The 15,702-nt window shown below is 49.1% G+C and overlaps 1 protein-coding gene across 3 annotated transcripts in view; it reads left to right on the top strand.

Annotated features, from left to right (window-relative positions):
• The first annotated feature begins 371 nt into the window (after positions 1–371).
• Positions 372–15,702, top strand: part of EXOC6B (exocyst complex component 6B) — a 313,474-nt gene continuing 298,143 nt past the window's right edge. For all 3 annotated transcript variants that reach the window (XM_064448801.1, XM_064448800.1, XM_064448799.1), the window contains exon 1: positions 372–671. In XM_064448801.1, the coding sequence (XP_064304871.1) occupies positions 559–671 (113 nt within the window). In that variant the 5' untranslated portion in view covers positions 372–558. The remainder of the gene's footprint in view (positions 672–15,702) is intronic.

Here is a 15,702-nt window from a genome sequence, read left to right as displayed (position 1 = left end):
GATGGGTGTCAGGGCCATGGTGGCTGTGTCCCCTCAGGGGGAAGGACTTGGGGTCCCTGCCATGGGGCTGTGTCCCCTCCTGGCGGGTGTCACGGCCATGGGGCTGTGTCCCCTCAGGGGGAGGAAATGGGCTCGCTGCCATGGGGCAGCGCCACTCCGGGACCCCTCGAAGCCATGGGGCTGTGCCCCTCGGGGGCAGGTCGCCACCCGCCGCCATGGCGGACGCCTCCCCTCCGGGCAGCGGGGCGGACAGGCGGGCCCCCCGGGCCGCGCTGCCTCCCGACCCGCCGCAGGGGCCGGCGACACGACCGCCGGGGCCCGCCCGCCCCGCCCCGCCCCGCCCCGGCCCGCTCCCCGCCGGCCGTGCGGCAGCGCCGGCGCAGGCCGCGGCAGCGCCCCCCGTCCGCACTACATTTCCCGGCGTGCCGGGCGCGGCGGGGCCGGGCCGGGCCGGGCCGCGGAGCCGAGCCGGGAGCGGAGCGGGCGGCCCCGGCGCTGGTGCTGCCGCTGCCCGGGGCGGGGAGGGCTCGGGCCGGGCAGGTGGGTCGGCGCAGCCCCATGGAGCGGGGGAAGATGGCGGAGCTGGAGAGCCTGGAGACGGCGGCGGAGCATGAGCGGATCCTGCGGGAGATCGAAAGCACCGACACGGCCTGCATCGGCCCCACGCTCAGGTGCGGCCGGGGCGGGGCGGCGGGACCCGGGGCGGGGGGTCTTGGCCTTGCCGCCCCCCTCCCCAGAAACTTGGAAGAAATGAGAAAATGTTAATTAATAGTAATTTTTAAATAGTCGTTCCTCAGAGGTACCCGCAGCCCCCTTCGCTTCCCGGGCGGTGGAGGCGCCGTGAGGGGGGAGCCCCGGCCTGTGCCCGGGCCTGGGCCCGGGCCATGGGGTGGCTTCCCCTCCCCGGCTGCGGTGTCACCCCCTGCTCGGGGCTCTGTCTGTCTGTCGTCCCTCCCACGCCCGCCGTCACCCCCCCAGCTCGGGGCTCTGTGTGTCTGTTGTCGTCCCCCCCGCCGTCACCCCCCCCCCAGTTGGGGCTCTGTCTCCCCCCAGCCATCACCCCCCCTGCTCGGGGCTCTGTCACCCCCGTGCTCAGGGCTCTGCTGTCACCCCCTGCTCTGGGCTCTGTCCCCCCGCCCTGGCCCCCCAAAAGCCCCTCTGGGACCTCGCAGGGTGCCCGCAGCCCGCTGCTGCCTTCCCTGCCGTGACCCCGAGCTGCTGGTAAAGAGGGGGAAGGAGGGTGTTTTCCTGCCCTTAGCCCCGAATCTGTGAAAGTTATTCTTGTAAACCGTCGCCAGCCCTTTTTTTTGTTGATTTGTGTCTGTTTGGCAAAAACCGTGGCTAATTGTGAAGCCCTGGGTATGGGTACAATTACCATCCTGACGATGATATGAGTTAATGCCTCTGTTTGCTTAATGGATCCTTTGTTCTCCTATTAAGCATCTTTTCCCAGTGGTTCTTGCAGTATCCTTCAGCTGGGAAAACCCGTTGCTTCATCTGCGTTAGCTGCCGGGCTCTCCTCTGGCGCGAGGAGCGCAGATGGACGTAGCTGCGTGCCCAGGAGCGCTGCCCGTTCGCTTTTCCTTTTCCTTCTGTTCCTTTCCGCGAGTCTGGGTCTGGTGTTTCGGCCTTTTAGGTATTTCTTTGCGATGCTGGATAGGATTTTGCAGCAGTGGCTTCTGCTGGTTGTTAATCTGAAAGATGCTGATAGCTGGCTTTTTAACTGACACCTGTTTCTAATAAGAAATCACCTGATTTTTTTTTTTTTTTAAATATGGTATTTTAGATAAATGATACACATCTAAGCCCTGTTCTGGCTACCCAGACAGCACACTGTTAGCATCACTGGCCTGGTAGAAGCTGTGTCATGGTTTTGGCAAACCGAGACACCTCATCCCTCTTTCCCACTCTTTAAAGTAAAACAGAAGCTCCACAAAGAACTTTGTATCAAACCCAGAATGCGTCGCTCATAGGGCTGAGCACGAGTGTGCGTGTTATCCTCTGGAAGGTTGATGGGACAAATGGGTAGAGGGTATTTACAGCTCATGGTAACCGAACTGATCAGGCTGAGAGGTGGGGAAAGATGGAGGTGCTCTACCAGAAATACTTGGCTTTAAGATCTAAATAGTTGCATTATCGGGAACTTCAATTCGGCGCTAAGCTTTGCTGCGTTTTGTGGCGAGGGGAACGCGGTGCCCTTTCGCAGGGCAGCGCAGTTGGCTTCACCTTCCTCTCTCAGGTCCTGTGTGTCAGCCCAGGAGCTGCTGAACTGGGGATTGCGGGGCCAGGTGGGAGTGTTTAGGTGTGAGCAGGGCTGGAGCCTCCTGTCCCACCCCCTCCACAAGAGCCCTTCACCGCTTTTCGATATCTAAGTCTGTAAAGACTCATGGTTTTAAATGAGTCACGTGGCTGTCTTTAAAAATAAATGGGTTTAAGCAGTTTGACTTGCAGTGATACCGCAGTGCGGGCACAGCATTAAAATGGGAAAGCTTTTAATTTGTGGAGCAATAGAGCACTGGATTTATCTTGCTATAGGGTTGCCCGTTTGTGGTTTTTTTTGACTTTTTGCAGTTGTCTTTCTGAAGTTCTCCTGTGAAACCTTTAAAGGTGACTGAATGGTAGGAGATGGTGAGAATTAGATTTATTAACAAAACTGAAAAAACTGGTTCGAATGTCTGGGAAGTGCCAGAATGAAGAGTGTGGGTGGGTTTTTTCCATTTCATAGAGCTAAGTGCAGTTGATCTTGTTTCTTAGTCTTAAGGTTAGATGAGGAGTTGGGCTTAATGCCTATCTTGGCATACCCACAGAAGAAACACTAATAAGTGTCTGGGGCAAAGAAAGGTTTGTGCTTTGCCAGCATTGACTGTTGGAGTGCAGTGGTACTTCATCAGGAGTATTTTTAATGATATCAGCGTAAGCAATACCTGCCCCAAGGATTTTTAGAGCTGAAACTAGACCAGCTCAGGGTAAACGCGATGTGCTAGAGAGTCCCAGAAAAGAGGATGATGGAAACTTTATGAAAAAGGTGACTCATTTCTTGTAGGCATCATGGAAGAAATGTGTCTTCAGGAGCCAGGCTGGCTTCCCTTCTAAGAACAGCCGTCCCAAAGTGCAGCTCAGAAATAGGCTGGACTGCTGGGCTCCTGCTGCCAGCGGGGGCTTGTTTACAGAATTGTGCTTTTATCAGTTTCTGACTCGGCAGAACGAGATATTCTGACTGCAGCTGCTCTGTGTTGTCCTGGTGTAGTGCTCAAGGCTGAATTGCTATTATCAGAGGGTGACGGAGGGGTTAAGATGTTAAATTTAAGGTCCAGCTAATTCATCTGTCTGGGTGGGTTTGTGTCCCACCCATCAGGGAGAGCATTTTCTGTTGGAAAAATAGCAAGTGTAGTAACTCTTGCCCTGGGGCAGGGGAAGGATGAGATGCCTTCTTGAAGTCCCTTCCAGCCCTATTTTTCTGCTCTGTTCTTGCTGTGATTCTGGGAGTCAGGGGCATGGGCCGGGACTCCATTGTGCCGGGCGCTGTGCAGATGTGGGGCGAAGCCTGTCCCTCCTCAAGGAGAGGAATTTAATTCTAAATATAAATCGGGAGACGAGGGCGTGCGAGGAAGCGTTGCGACAGCCTTGATCTGTGTGATGAGCTGTGCCAGTCTCACATCTATCTGCGCTGGTGGCTCCGATGCCATCGAGGGCTCGTCTCTTTTTTTTTTTTCCCCGTATACCTGACAGTGAATGTCATTGTGTTTGAAGGAGGACACCGAGCGAGTTCAGTGAGCCTTTGCAGGGATCCCCTCGAGTCTGTGATGCTCCTGGAATCAAAATAATCCACTTCAGGATGTCTTTCCTGCTATTCAACCTCTACTAATTATATCCATTGCTCCTAATTCCACTTCCTTCTGCTGTTCTAATTCCTCTTTTTTTTTTTTTTCTTTTCTCTTGTGTTACGCTTCTTGATTTTGCAGAGTATTTTTGGATCCTCTCTCTGTATCTAGGCTTCTAAGAATCACTAATTCTGCAGGATCAGATAACTTTCTAGGGGAAAAGAATCTCTTCCTGGCTTAAAACCGCCTCTTGACTAAGCTGTGACACCCGAGTGCTCTGATTTTTGTTACACTCAATTGACTTTCTGTCCACTTCGCCTTTTTTCAATTTTTTTTTTGTGATGGGACACTAGCGATGGACTGTAATATTCTAGCTGCAGGCACTGTGAGTGAGGGTGCTTGCTGCTCTGCTGGGATGCCTCTGTGGTTTCTAATCCCACTTACTCTTTGAGGAAAGGGTAGTCCCTCACCCTGCGAGCTCGTACAGCGTTTGCTGGGTGCTTGTCCTGAAACACCTTGCTGTTCCTTTTGATACATAGAGATTATTGCACAGCTGATGCTGTCTTGCTTTCTTCTGTGATTCTTATTGCCTCCCTTTATTTTACCTTCTCCCTGGCCCTGCACTGTGTGCCCTACTCCTAGATTATAAATGATTGACTCAGACTGGTACAGAATAAAAGCAGGAGGAACAGTGAGATTACCTCGTATGACACCCGGTAAGTGTGGGCTGTATAACTTCACCCACTTCTCCCTGTGCTCAGCCTGCCATCTAAGGATGAGCCCGTGCGATTATCTGACTTGCTAATCATTTAAAAAGAGTTCTTGGCTTCAGCCTGCGGTGTTTTGCTGCCCTTTCCCTGTGCTCCTCCGCAGTGTCCTTTAACACCTGGTGTCTTCTCACGGTTAAAATACAGGCTTTGATTTTTTTCAAGCTGCTTCTTTTCAGTTTTACAGCTTGAGCTCTGCAAGTCTATTGCTCTTGAAAACCCTTTTCCTGCTTTCAGGCTGCATTTGCAGCTTCTTGAAATTGGCAAAAAATTTTTAAACAGCATTTGATAAATTAAAAACGCCGGGTCTGGCCACATAGATGTAGTTACAGTATTCCTGCTGTCTCCTCACTGTTATAAATGCAGCTAAAATTGCATCATTACTGTAGTAGTGTCCCGCTTGTACCCTGCAAGACTGGAGCCGTTCTGTTTTCCTCAGTGCGGAGTTATTTTCTTGGGGGCGCAGTTGTTCATAGCTGTGGTTCCTGGCTCCTCGGTGCTGCCTCTGCACCTTCGCACTTGGTTCTCCCGCAGTGCGAGCGAGTTGCTGGGAAGGATCAAGATTTCCAAGCGATTGTTCTCTACGGCTGCCTGATTTCATGGTTTGTTATTCTGCCAGCTTTTGTGTCATCTGCAAATTATATCATCAGTCCTTTTTTTTTTCCTCTTTAGATATATATTTGCTTTCTAGATTGTTCCTTAGTGGCTTAGATTTTATCAGTTTTGTTGGGACTAGTACTTACCTGTGGCCCTTAGAAAAGTGAAAAATGTATCTCAGGCAGCAATTAATCACCCAGGCTGTGCTTTTATATGGAACTATATTTTTAGTAGGAGTTTTGGATTTGTCTGCTAATTATGTGTATTCAGAGAGATTACAATGTTGTTTAACCTAAGAATGAAATTAAGTGTACTTGATAGGGTAGCATTTCTACTAAGCAGCTCTTGACTGAGATTAAAGTAGGGCTATAATTAAGCTCTATTCCCTGAATCCTTTAGCAAGTCTTCCATGACTGTGTCTGGGATTAGTGTTGCTCTGGCTGACCTGGATCTACCTGGCTGACCCATTTACCGTACTGGCAGCGTGCGTGTTCATGCCCTGCCTGTAGCCGTCCTCATGCCCCCAAGTTTATCTTAAACAATGGATCTGGAGGTCCTCAGCTGCCTTATTTTTTGGATTCTGGGTCTCCTGACTCAAATGCTTCTCAAATAATGTTCTCATTTGGGAAGAATGGATATAATTAACCTCATCTCCCATTGGGACATCGCCTTAAGTCTTGGTACCCTCAGGCTCTGGCTGGCTGTATGGGGACAGCGTTGAGACACCTGGGCTGGATGTGTGGGAGTGAGAAGCGGCCGTTGCTTCTGGCTGAAGCTTCAAGCTGTTGCTGCAGCCCATCTTGCTGATGTCCTTCGGTGCTACCTCTGATCCAGGCTGGAGCAATGTGACAGTGTAAACAGCAGCAGCTTGTCTGGGATCCTGACTCCTGAGCTGGTACTGATGACCTGGAAGGGGGAATGTTCTCTGGTTTGTTTCAAACAGAGCTGAGCTGGAACTGTTACAGCCCTGTTCCTGTTGCATTCAGGTTTTTGGTGCTGAACTGGGAAAACGGAGGCTTTGCTCTTAGACATAAAGTTAGGGATGGGATCCAGCAAGTGCTAGGGCACTTACTCAGCCCCACTGAGCTCCCCAGTGCCTCTGTAGCTGAAAGTTGCAGCATTAGTACGAGCCCGGTGTTAAACCTGGTTGGAAGATGTGTATAAATGGACAAATAACCCAGCTAAAAAAATATTATGCTTTAATACAGCTTCACTTCAGCACATTTTGCCGTGATGTAGCACAAATACTGTTTCCAGCCCGGGGAGGAGGTTGTGTGGGGGTGGGAGCGAGGGACTTGGTGATGGCAGAAGTCAAGATTGAGCCTTGCTAGATTTATTAAAGCTCAATGAGTTTGTCCAACCAGATACTAACCTGCTGCTTCGTTCCTAGCATATAGTCCCGGTCACTGACACAGGCTTAGTCAAGCTGCCTGCGGTTGAGTGCGTGTTGCTTCTCGTGGTTGGGGCTATGGGGTGTATTTTGGTGGGCCAGCATTGGCTTAAGCAATTTTCTCCATCTTTCATTTGCTCCTCCCAGGCGTTGGTGTGGCGCAGCATTTATGTGCGTGGTGAAACACAACCCTCCCCTTTCCCACCTTATGTGAGTTGTTTTTGCAGCTGAATCAGTTTGCTCCCACTTCATCTTGGGCTCATTTTGTGGCTTCCCAGTGTCTAGACTGGCACAAGGATTTGGAGGTGGGGTACTGGGTCTGGGGGCCAGCTGTGCTGTTGGACATCTAACATCCATGAACTTGGATGTGTCCCTCTTCCATGAGCTGATTGCAATTCCCTCACCTGGTAGAAGACTGTTTTACTTGGTTGGGGAGTGTAACTGGTTTACAGTGGGTTAGATGAGCATGAGAACCACGACACGATAAGGAGAGGAGTAGCAGTTTTGAGTCTTCTGGGTTGCGTGCTAAGAATGAAGGCTGGCCAAGCTGGTCCAGTTGTCTGCTGCAGTGGGTGAGATGAGGATAATGGTCTGCGTTACAGATGTGAAGCCAGGGGTAACGACAGGCGTCTGGCGTAACAGCTTCCCTATTTGTATTTTGGAGTGGAGGAGGGAAGATGCTACAGTGTCCTTGTGATCGCCCTTGGGACTAACTTTATTGGTGGTAGGGGACTGTGATCGCTGCAGTTTGTCCTTCGGCTGAGCCTGCCTTGGGTGAGGAGAGGGGAAGGAGACCCTGGATCAGCTTTGGGATGAAGTGGACCTTCCCTTGCATGTGTCAGGGCTGGCTAAGAAGTGCCTCCTCAAGGTCCCAGGCAGAGTAAGAACTGACGAGCATCTCAAAATTGTACGTGGTACCTGTAAAAATCCTGAGGCTGACTGCTGTGAGAACTTGCACGTATCAGAGCTAAAACTATACTGAGCTGTTGTCCTGATTTTGCACCCTTTAGCTGCGCTGTGAGCCACGCTTCACCTTGCCTTCGGGAGTCCCACCTCTACAAGTCCCATCCCTTGCTTTACATACAGCAATTCATGAAATGCTGACCGCCAGCAAAGCAACGCTGTGAAGAAATAGCGCAGACAGTCTAGATGCTAACTATTGGCCGCAGAGCTTGCTCAGGAAGCTGCTTGTAACAACTGTAAATTGTCTGCTAATAAAAGCCTCGCAGGATCTTTTGAAGCATCTTTCAGCCCATTCTCCTGCCACCCAGACGGGGAAACTGCAATCTCCTGAAAATGAGCCTGGCCCTCTGTTCATATGTACATAATTAAGCATCTTTTAAAAGCCAGTTCATTGCAATACTGCTTGAATTATATTAGCATTCCCTTCTGGTCAGGCTGATACTGTCCAGCTCCAAGTTTTCTGTTGCAGAGAAAAGCATCAGCAACTGCTCCTGCGAAACAATCTAGTACCAGCAGTATCGGGAGACGGACTGGTCTGGCTTAATGCGCGGAGCGTTGCCAATCTCTGCCTGGAGGTACGCTTTACTTAATTATCTCGAGTTTTATGGATACCTTCTCGTTTGCAGTGCTGAGGTTCTGCAAACAGCTTTGGGATGGTGAATCCTTGTAATTCATACAACCCTTTTTATTTCAGTCCGCACCCTGATGCGGTCTGAAGGGAACAGCTTGGAAAAATGTATCGCTCAATTATTTATAGCTTATTTTCTTTTTTTTCTTGCAAAAGTACATTCCTTTCTGGAATTTAGTGAATCGCTGTCAAAAGACAGACTATCAAATGCCCGTTCCTGTTCTGTGGGATGTGGTCGTGTGTCTGGGCTCTCAGTAGCTCACTGAATTTATTTTTCTGCTTACCCCCCAAGCACCTCATCTGAGATAGCAGTACGTGATAGCAGCGTTGTGAGGTAGTAAGCTACAAGGGGATATTTCTCTTGAATCTTCAGGGAAAGGCTGCTCTACTAATATGTCTTGGTGTCTTCTGGAGTTGTCACTGTGTACGACTTAGCAGTATTTCATCTCGAGCTGGCAGCTGACTTCATCTTCAGAGCTCTCTGCTGTCCTGCCTGTAGGGGGTTGCAGAAATGTAGTAGCTTGGGGACTGGGTTGACTGCCCCCCTGTAGGCAGAGTCCTGTGGCATTTAAGTCTACCTGGACTGTTCTTTCTGTCATGCTCTTTCTGATTTCACTTTTAGTGGCTTGAAGGATTTTTGTTGTTGTTTTCTAAAAATAAATAAAATGGCTGTTTAGCCCACGGCTGCAGAAGCCCGATAATACTGACTTTGTGAGCCTTCTTCCCAAAGGAGAGCAAAGACAATCTTTGAGGAAAACCGGAAATGACTGGGATTGCTTAATCTAGAGAAGACAAGATGGGCACACAGTTCATCTTCAGATGCAGAATAGACTGCTGAGAAGTTGAAGAAAAGCTGCTCTTTCATGACTCTGCACAGGCTGGGATCTGGGCTACAATTGCAGCAGTGGGGATTTGGGATAGATGCAAGGAAGCGCTTTCTGACTAGCAGTCGAGAAAATAATGAAAATGTTTGTACTGGTTGCCTCAGAAGCTTTTCTTCATCGTCCTGTCTCTGAGGGTAGCGAGGAGTGGGTGCTTATCAAATGAGCTACAGAGCAAATGCAGACACGTGCTTCCAGTGTTTTGCAGCCTGTGCTTTGGAGACTTACGGCACAGCTTGTACCAGCATTTCTCTGTTCAAGAGCTTCCTGTGGATCTTTTCTCCACAACAGTCTTGTCAACATTTTAGTCTGCTAGTGCTCTCACCCTGAAACGTTTTACAGTGATGAGTTCTGCAGTTTAATTGTGCATTCTGTATTCCATTAGAGTTTAAAATTTGGATTTTTTGCTAGGACAAGGTCTGGGCTTGCACAGAGGTTTACGAGAACTAGTAAGTCATATTTTTTTTTTTTGGCCTTCCAAGCTGAAGGTTCTTAATCAATTCATTCTATTCTCCTGCTAAAGCTGTTTTGAATTGCTCATTATCCCTGTTGCTTTTCTCAGTATCTTCCTTCATGCAACTATCACCTTTTTGCGACAATGCTGGAAAGATCAGAGCGCTGCACACAGCGATCAAGATGCAGGTTCACGCCTTCAGATGTGTTAAGTGGCACAGCGATGTTTTCTGCTTTGCTTTTTCTTCTTTTTTTTTTACTTGCAGTCTCTGTGGTCTGAGCCAACGCTTCTGACAACATAGCCACAACACTGCTGGCGTCTCTCCTCCTCACTGGTAGATAATTTGGAGCCCCTTGCTGTCAGTGCATTATAAAGACTTTGTCCCCTGTTCCTCCCCTGCAAGAGTCCTGCTTTCCACTGCTGGCGCTGAGCTTTACTTGTTGTTTTGCCACCTGATGCTCGGTGTCGTGAGATCCTTTGCAGCTTTTTGCTTTGGAGTTAATCCAGCCGAATAGTTCTGTGTCCTCTGCAAAATGTCATCGTGATGTTCATCCCCTTCTCTAAACCACTGTGAAACACATTGAACCAGAGGAACGTCAACCATCTATTTTTTTTCCTTTGAATTTTCACAATGCTTTTAACATTCAAGTGCATTAGGTTGACCAGATCCCGCCTTGTTAGCAAGTCTGGCTCCTTCAAAGGGTGCTAGTGAATAAGATGCGTGACTGCCACCCAAAGAAGCTGTTGTCTGCTTCTCTGTATTGTACTTCTTACGTGTTTGCAAACTATTTCATAAAAACAGCTCCTACTTTGCCCAGTCACGCTTAGTGCTCTGTAGCTTGCAGGATTCTGCACGCGCTGCAGAAGCCACTAAAGAAATTGGTATGATGTTTTCCATCTTCCGCTTCTCTTGTGGTCACCACAATATTAGCAATAGGTTATTGCCAACCTGGTGTTTGCGGCCTGGCGGTTCTGTGTAACACACCTTTCGTGTTCTTGCGCAAACACAACTGTTCGCTTTACTCAGCTGGTCTAAACCTCTTCTATTAACTTCTCAGGCTGTGGCAGCAAGAGAGGTTTGGGGGTAGAAACTCCTTGGTCCCATCTGTGGAATACAGGAAAACATGTCTCCAGTCATTCTACTGTCAAAAGTTTTCCTGAAAAGCTTGCGTTCCATTCCCTGCTCTGGCAACATCCTTGCTTCTGATGTTTGAAGAAGCTACTAGTCTGTCTTATATTAACTAATTAGCTTCTCACATGTCTTTTTTTTTTGGCGCAGATTATTTCACACGTGAGATTAGCTTACTGGGATTTGTGCTCTTTAATTTTCCAGAATTGGAAGATTTTTCTTCTATTCCTTGAAAGTCTCCTCTGCTGCTGTTCAACCATGGTGTCTGAGGGGGTTGTGCATGTGTGTGTGAGTGTTCAGAGCCTTTTTTCATAGTTAGTATACTGCTGCCTTAAAGACATATTTATGCGCTCTTAAGCAGTTTCATTGCCACCCACAAGCATTTAATACTTCTAGCTGTTGCTTTTTAATTTCCTTTTCAGGTAGGGAAGAAATGAAGAAGGATGCTGGTTTTCTTCTTTGTAGCGATATGTGACAATAACGGTTTCTTCCTGCTCCCACAAAGGTGCTTGAGTCGCGTGTTTTACCCCGGCTGTTGCAGGGAGCCCATCGGTATTCTGAACGCTTCGAAGTGTTGGAGCAGAATTACTTTTATCTGTAGGTTGTCCTGACTCGCTGCTAACAAAACCCTTCGGCAAACTTAAAGCCTTAATCTTGGCACGGCTCCCTCATTTGCCTACAGAGTGTCTTGTCTGAAGGGTTTGAAAAGTAGGGTATACGTATGTCTGTCAGTAGTGGGTAAGGGAAGGTTGACCTTGTGGTGGGGACTGAAATGGAGGAGGTGGCTTCTGGAAATCCCTCCTTGTGAATCACTTGGGTGCTTGACTTTGCTTCCGTTGGTCTATCTGGTCATAAGCTGAGGTCCAAAAGCAATAGCTGGGCTGGCTGTGATGTCCTTTCAGTAGTAGGACATGCTGCGCAGCACGGTTGTCTGCCCATTGTAAATTTAGTCTGGTAGTTTTGGCGGGTTCAGTATGTCTCTAGCTTCCTGCTGAAGCTTGGCTTGCTCTGCTCGTGCAGATCAGCTGCCTCGTGTGTGTGACACTCATGACATTTCCAGTAAGCACATGTCCAGGCTTTTGGGGAGAGTTTGTCCCACTCAGTGGGCTTGAGGAGCCACCAGAACAGCTCTTCTCATGAGGATGCTGCCATGGGAGCAGTTCCTTCTGGCAGGCTTCGGCTGTCCTCCTTTGTCAGCCCTTGCTGAGGGCAGAAAGCTGTGGGCTGGGTTAACCTCTCTGCTGGGTGCCATCCTTGTCAAGGTGGTTCCACCTCCAGTGCCACAGGTTAGGTGCCACGGTTTCTTGAAAAGTCTGAAAATAGGAGCCCAGGCTTCTTGATTTCCTGTCACTGTACCTTAGGAAGTAACATCCTTTAATAAAATCTCTAGACATGGTTTTAGGTCATCATAAAGGATTGTCTCGGTGTAATTCCCAGCCTGTTTTCCAGGTGCTGTCTGTCTCACAGAAGTGAGGATGCACGGTGTGCCTGTCTGCTGGAACTTCCTCTCTCCGCTTCCAAATCTGTTTTGGTTTTGAAAACCAGTGTTAGGGATAATTCGCTCTCCTGCTGGGTCGGCCGTAGGGCTGGTAGCTCGCTCAGGCAAGACGTGCAGGATGCACATACATGTTGGTTTGTGCTCTTTCAGTCAATTGGACGCAAAGGAGCTGAGCAGCATTAGCTGGGGCAGAACAGCAGCTGAGCACGTCCTCTGATTCTGCTGCTTCTCAACCATAGATATTAAGGAAGGTGAGGATGAGTTTAGTCATAATCCTGCTTTTTGGGGTGGACTGGCACCTCTGGGGTTTTAAACTGTGGGCGGCAGTGATGGAAAGGTCCAGTTCTGCAAAGGTGACTGTTTTCTTCCCAAAATCCCTGTGGCAGGTTAGGCTTTTGTTTAGCAACCTGTTATCTGACTTGTTTTTTTTTAGTAATTTGCTTCTGGCCTGAACATCCAGTGGGTTGTGAATGTGCCCAGCGCTGCCACTGGTGAGGCAGGAGCACGTGAAGTAAGGGCACCCTGTGCGTGGGGACAGGCTCTGAAGGGCACTCTGGGGAGTGACCTGACCTGTCTGCCTGATGTCCTTGTGTCCGAGCAGCACTGTCACAGAGCTGACTTCGCTTTGTGCTGCCTGCTCTGGCTGTGGCGACGTGTCCTACGCAATAGATCGCTGTGCTGTGAGCGCACGTGTCCTTGTGCGCCCCAGCTGGGTGAGGAGGAGGCCTGAGGATCTGTCCTTGGGTGCATTAATAGATGAGGATTTAGCTCAACAGTTGGGTGATGGGCTGTGCCTTGGGTGTCTTAGACTCATCATCAGCTGCTGTCCCAGTGAAAGAAAGTGGTTTTTGTGTTCTTGAAAATGCAGAACCGAGATGCAGGAGACCAAAGCCTCCTTGAGCCCAGGTATCCCCATGGTTGCTGCTGCTCGTTTTAGAGATGCTATGCCTCACCTTTCATGGCAAGAGGGTGAGGGCGCTGGCAGAGCTGCAATAACCTTGCCCCTCCTCTGCACCACTCTCCCTGGGCCAGCCCACGGATGATTCATGTGTGTCCCAGAGGAGTTTGTTTTTTTTTTTTTTTTTATCTTGACATTTGAAATAATTCCTTGCCTCCCTTTCTGTAACAAATAAAGCTCCAAACATCCCTCCCAAGCTGCCTGCTGGCTGCGCTCCCCCTGCGCAGTACCCTCTGCGGATGGTGGGGCCAAGGATACCGGCGCGGCGGAGCAGGGTGTGTGGCTGTGACTGACGCTTAGCTATGTGCTTGCTGTGAGTTTCAGGCTTGCAAGAGGAAGCAAAAATAATCTCCTCCTTAAAATCTGTCAGTGAGGTTAAGAGATTTGCCAGGCCTTCCATAAAAGGTTCACTGAGAAGCCAAGTGTTTGTGTTTGGATTTTTTTTGGTGGTTGGTTTTTTTTTTCTTTTCCACCCTATGGCCATCCAAGATGAACAGAAAGGGAAAAGATGAGTGTAAGGAGTGTTTTTTTCTCCCCTTTCTGCTGAGTAATGAAAAGCTCCAAAGTTAGGTAAGTAGAAATGTGGAGGCAGCTCTTGACAGTGTGTTTTGGGTGATGGACATGGCTGCAGACTTTGCTTTCAGGCTGATGTCTCAAAGCCCAGGTGGATGTGAATTTCTCTACTAATAATAGATATAATCCCCTGGAAGATGGTACCCCTTAACAGACTATTTTCCAAATACCACCTTTCACGAGCTAGCCTTTGTGCTCCCTATGGGTGGATGGTTGTTAGGAGCTAGAGAGAGTAAAGACCGTTGAACCACCTCGTGAATCCTTTTTCTTGCTCTGTCTGATTTGGAGAGAATTGGACACCAGAAGATTATAACCTGACTTTGTTAGAGAAACTGTGCCCTCCTTGAAAGGCTGTTAAATATATTGGTATCATTCTCAGCTTGCCTATTCCTGGCAGTTAACATAATCTCATGCTTCCTTTATGAGCTGGTGTGGTGAAGCTGAGCTGGGTGGCGTGTGCAAGCGTGGAAAAGAGAGCCAGAGCTTGTGCCCCACACTGGGAAGCGCTGGAGGACACAGAGTTGGTGATGTGGTTGTGCTTGCGTGGGAGTAGGGAGGTTTTAGCCAGGCCTGGGGCAAGGTCCAGGAGTGGAGAGCTGGGGCAGGTTACGGGGTGTGAGTGGAACAGGCTGAACAAGTGATCTGGTCTTGGGGTGGGAGTGGAGGATGCCAGGGGCTTTTAAATTTTGAAAAAGTGATTTTATGTGTGGTCTTGGCTTAGAAACCAACCTCATGGGGTTTTCTGCGCCAGCGAGATGTTGCCTTCAGTAGAAATAGAAACTTCATGCTCAGCTTCTCTGCCAAGGGCATATGATCCTAGATCAATCCTTTAACCCTACAGACTTTGTTGCTAATTACTTTTTGAAAGGAGGCAAGAGATCTGCTCACCATGAATTCTTTGTGAATCCTCTGGAGCCATTTCTCTCTCAGAGCAGCTTCCCTTTGTTCAAAACGAAGTACACCTGTAGAGGCTTTCTACCTCTGTGGCTTCAGGGTGGAGTAAAATGTATTGAAGGGGCTCTTTAACATTAGGATCACCTTCCCGTGCTGCAGGAAAGATGCAGAACTGAGACCAAAACGTGTTCCATGGGAGCCGAAGACCCTGACTGGGGAAGGAGAGCCCCGCTGTGCTGTGCGCCATCGCAAAGGTGGTCTCTGTCCTGATGGGCTGTCAGATCTCTTGGTTTTTTCTCTTTTTCTTTCTTAAAGCTTAACAGCACCCTTTTGAAGCAGTGGAAGAGCCTTCAACTGATAAGCAATGTCCATGTCCTCGCCTGAAGATCTGAGATCAGACTTGTCCTGGGATTTGACCAAGCAACCTCAGCTGAAGTCCCTCTCCTGGAGGGAGAGCCCGGGAATTTCAGATGATCCGTTTGGGAAATACACATTTTCCTTCTTAATTTCTTTAAGAACTGAGCTGAGATGCCTAAAGCGTTTCAGCTAGCGAGCAAAACAGCCGTGCTTACGGTTGCTGCGTGGTTGTATTGATGGTAGCAGCTAGTTCAGAGAATACCCAGAAAGGCTGGTGTAGGTATGGGAACACGTACATGTGTGGCAGCGCGCTCTCGGGTACTGGCTGTCCATTCTGCACTTGGCATCTGTTGCCTCTGGGAAAAAATAATCAGTAGATGGCTGACCTGTCTTCTGCCTCCTGTTTGGAATAATCCCATGTGCTGCTATCAAGCTTTAAATCTAAAAAGTTCATAAATGCATGGGAAACTTAGAAATTTAAAGTCAGAACTCATATTCAGGGTAAAAATGCTGTTATTTCTGGCATGCATCTTGTAGCCCAAGGCAATCGGGGGTATTTTGCCTGTTGGACTTGAACAGGCTGTTCCGGGTAGCCACAGCCGCGAGCTGTGGGGGCTCCAAGGGCTGCTCTTTGCAACGAAACGCAGGGAGCTTGGCCAGCTCCCCTTGGCAAGGGGCAGCCTGTGCTACTGATTTTTCTTCTGCGCTTCTGCCCTGGGTGCTCTCCCTGAAACTGAATCAATCTCCCAGTTTTAGGTGGAATCCTTCAGAATTGTTTGATGTTATTGGACC

The sequence above is a fragment of the Phalacrocorax carbo genome, chromosome 4, assembly GCF_963921805.1.
Source record: "Phalacrocorax carbo chromosome 4, bPhaCar2.1, whole genome shotgun sequence".
Lineage (NCBI taxonomy): Eukaryota > Metazoa > Chordata > Aves > Suliformes > Phalacrocoracidae > Phalacrocorax > Phalacrocorax carbo.
This window is presented reverse-complemented; position numbering and strand designations above follow the sequence as displayed.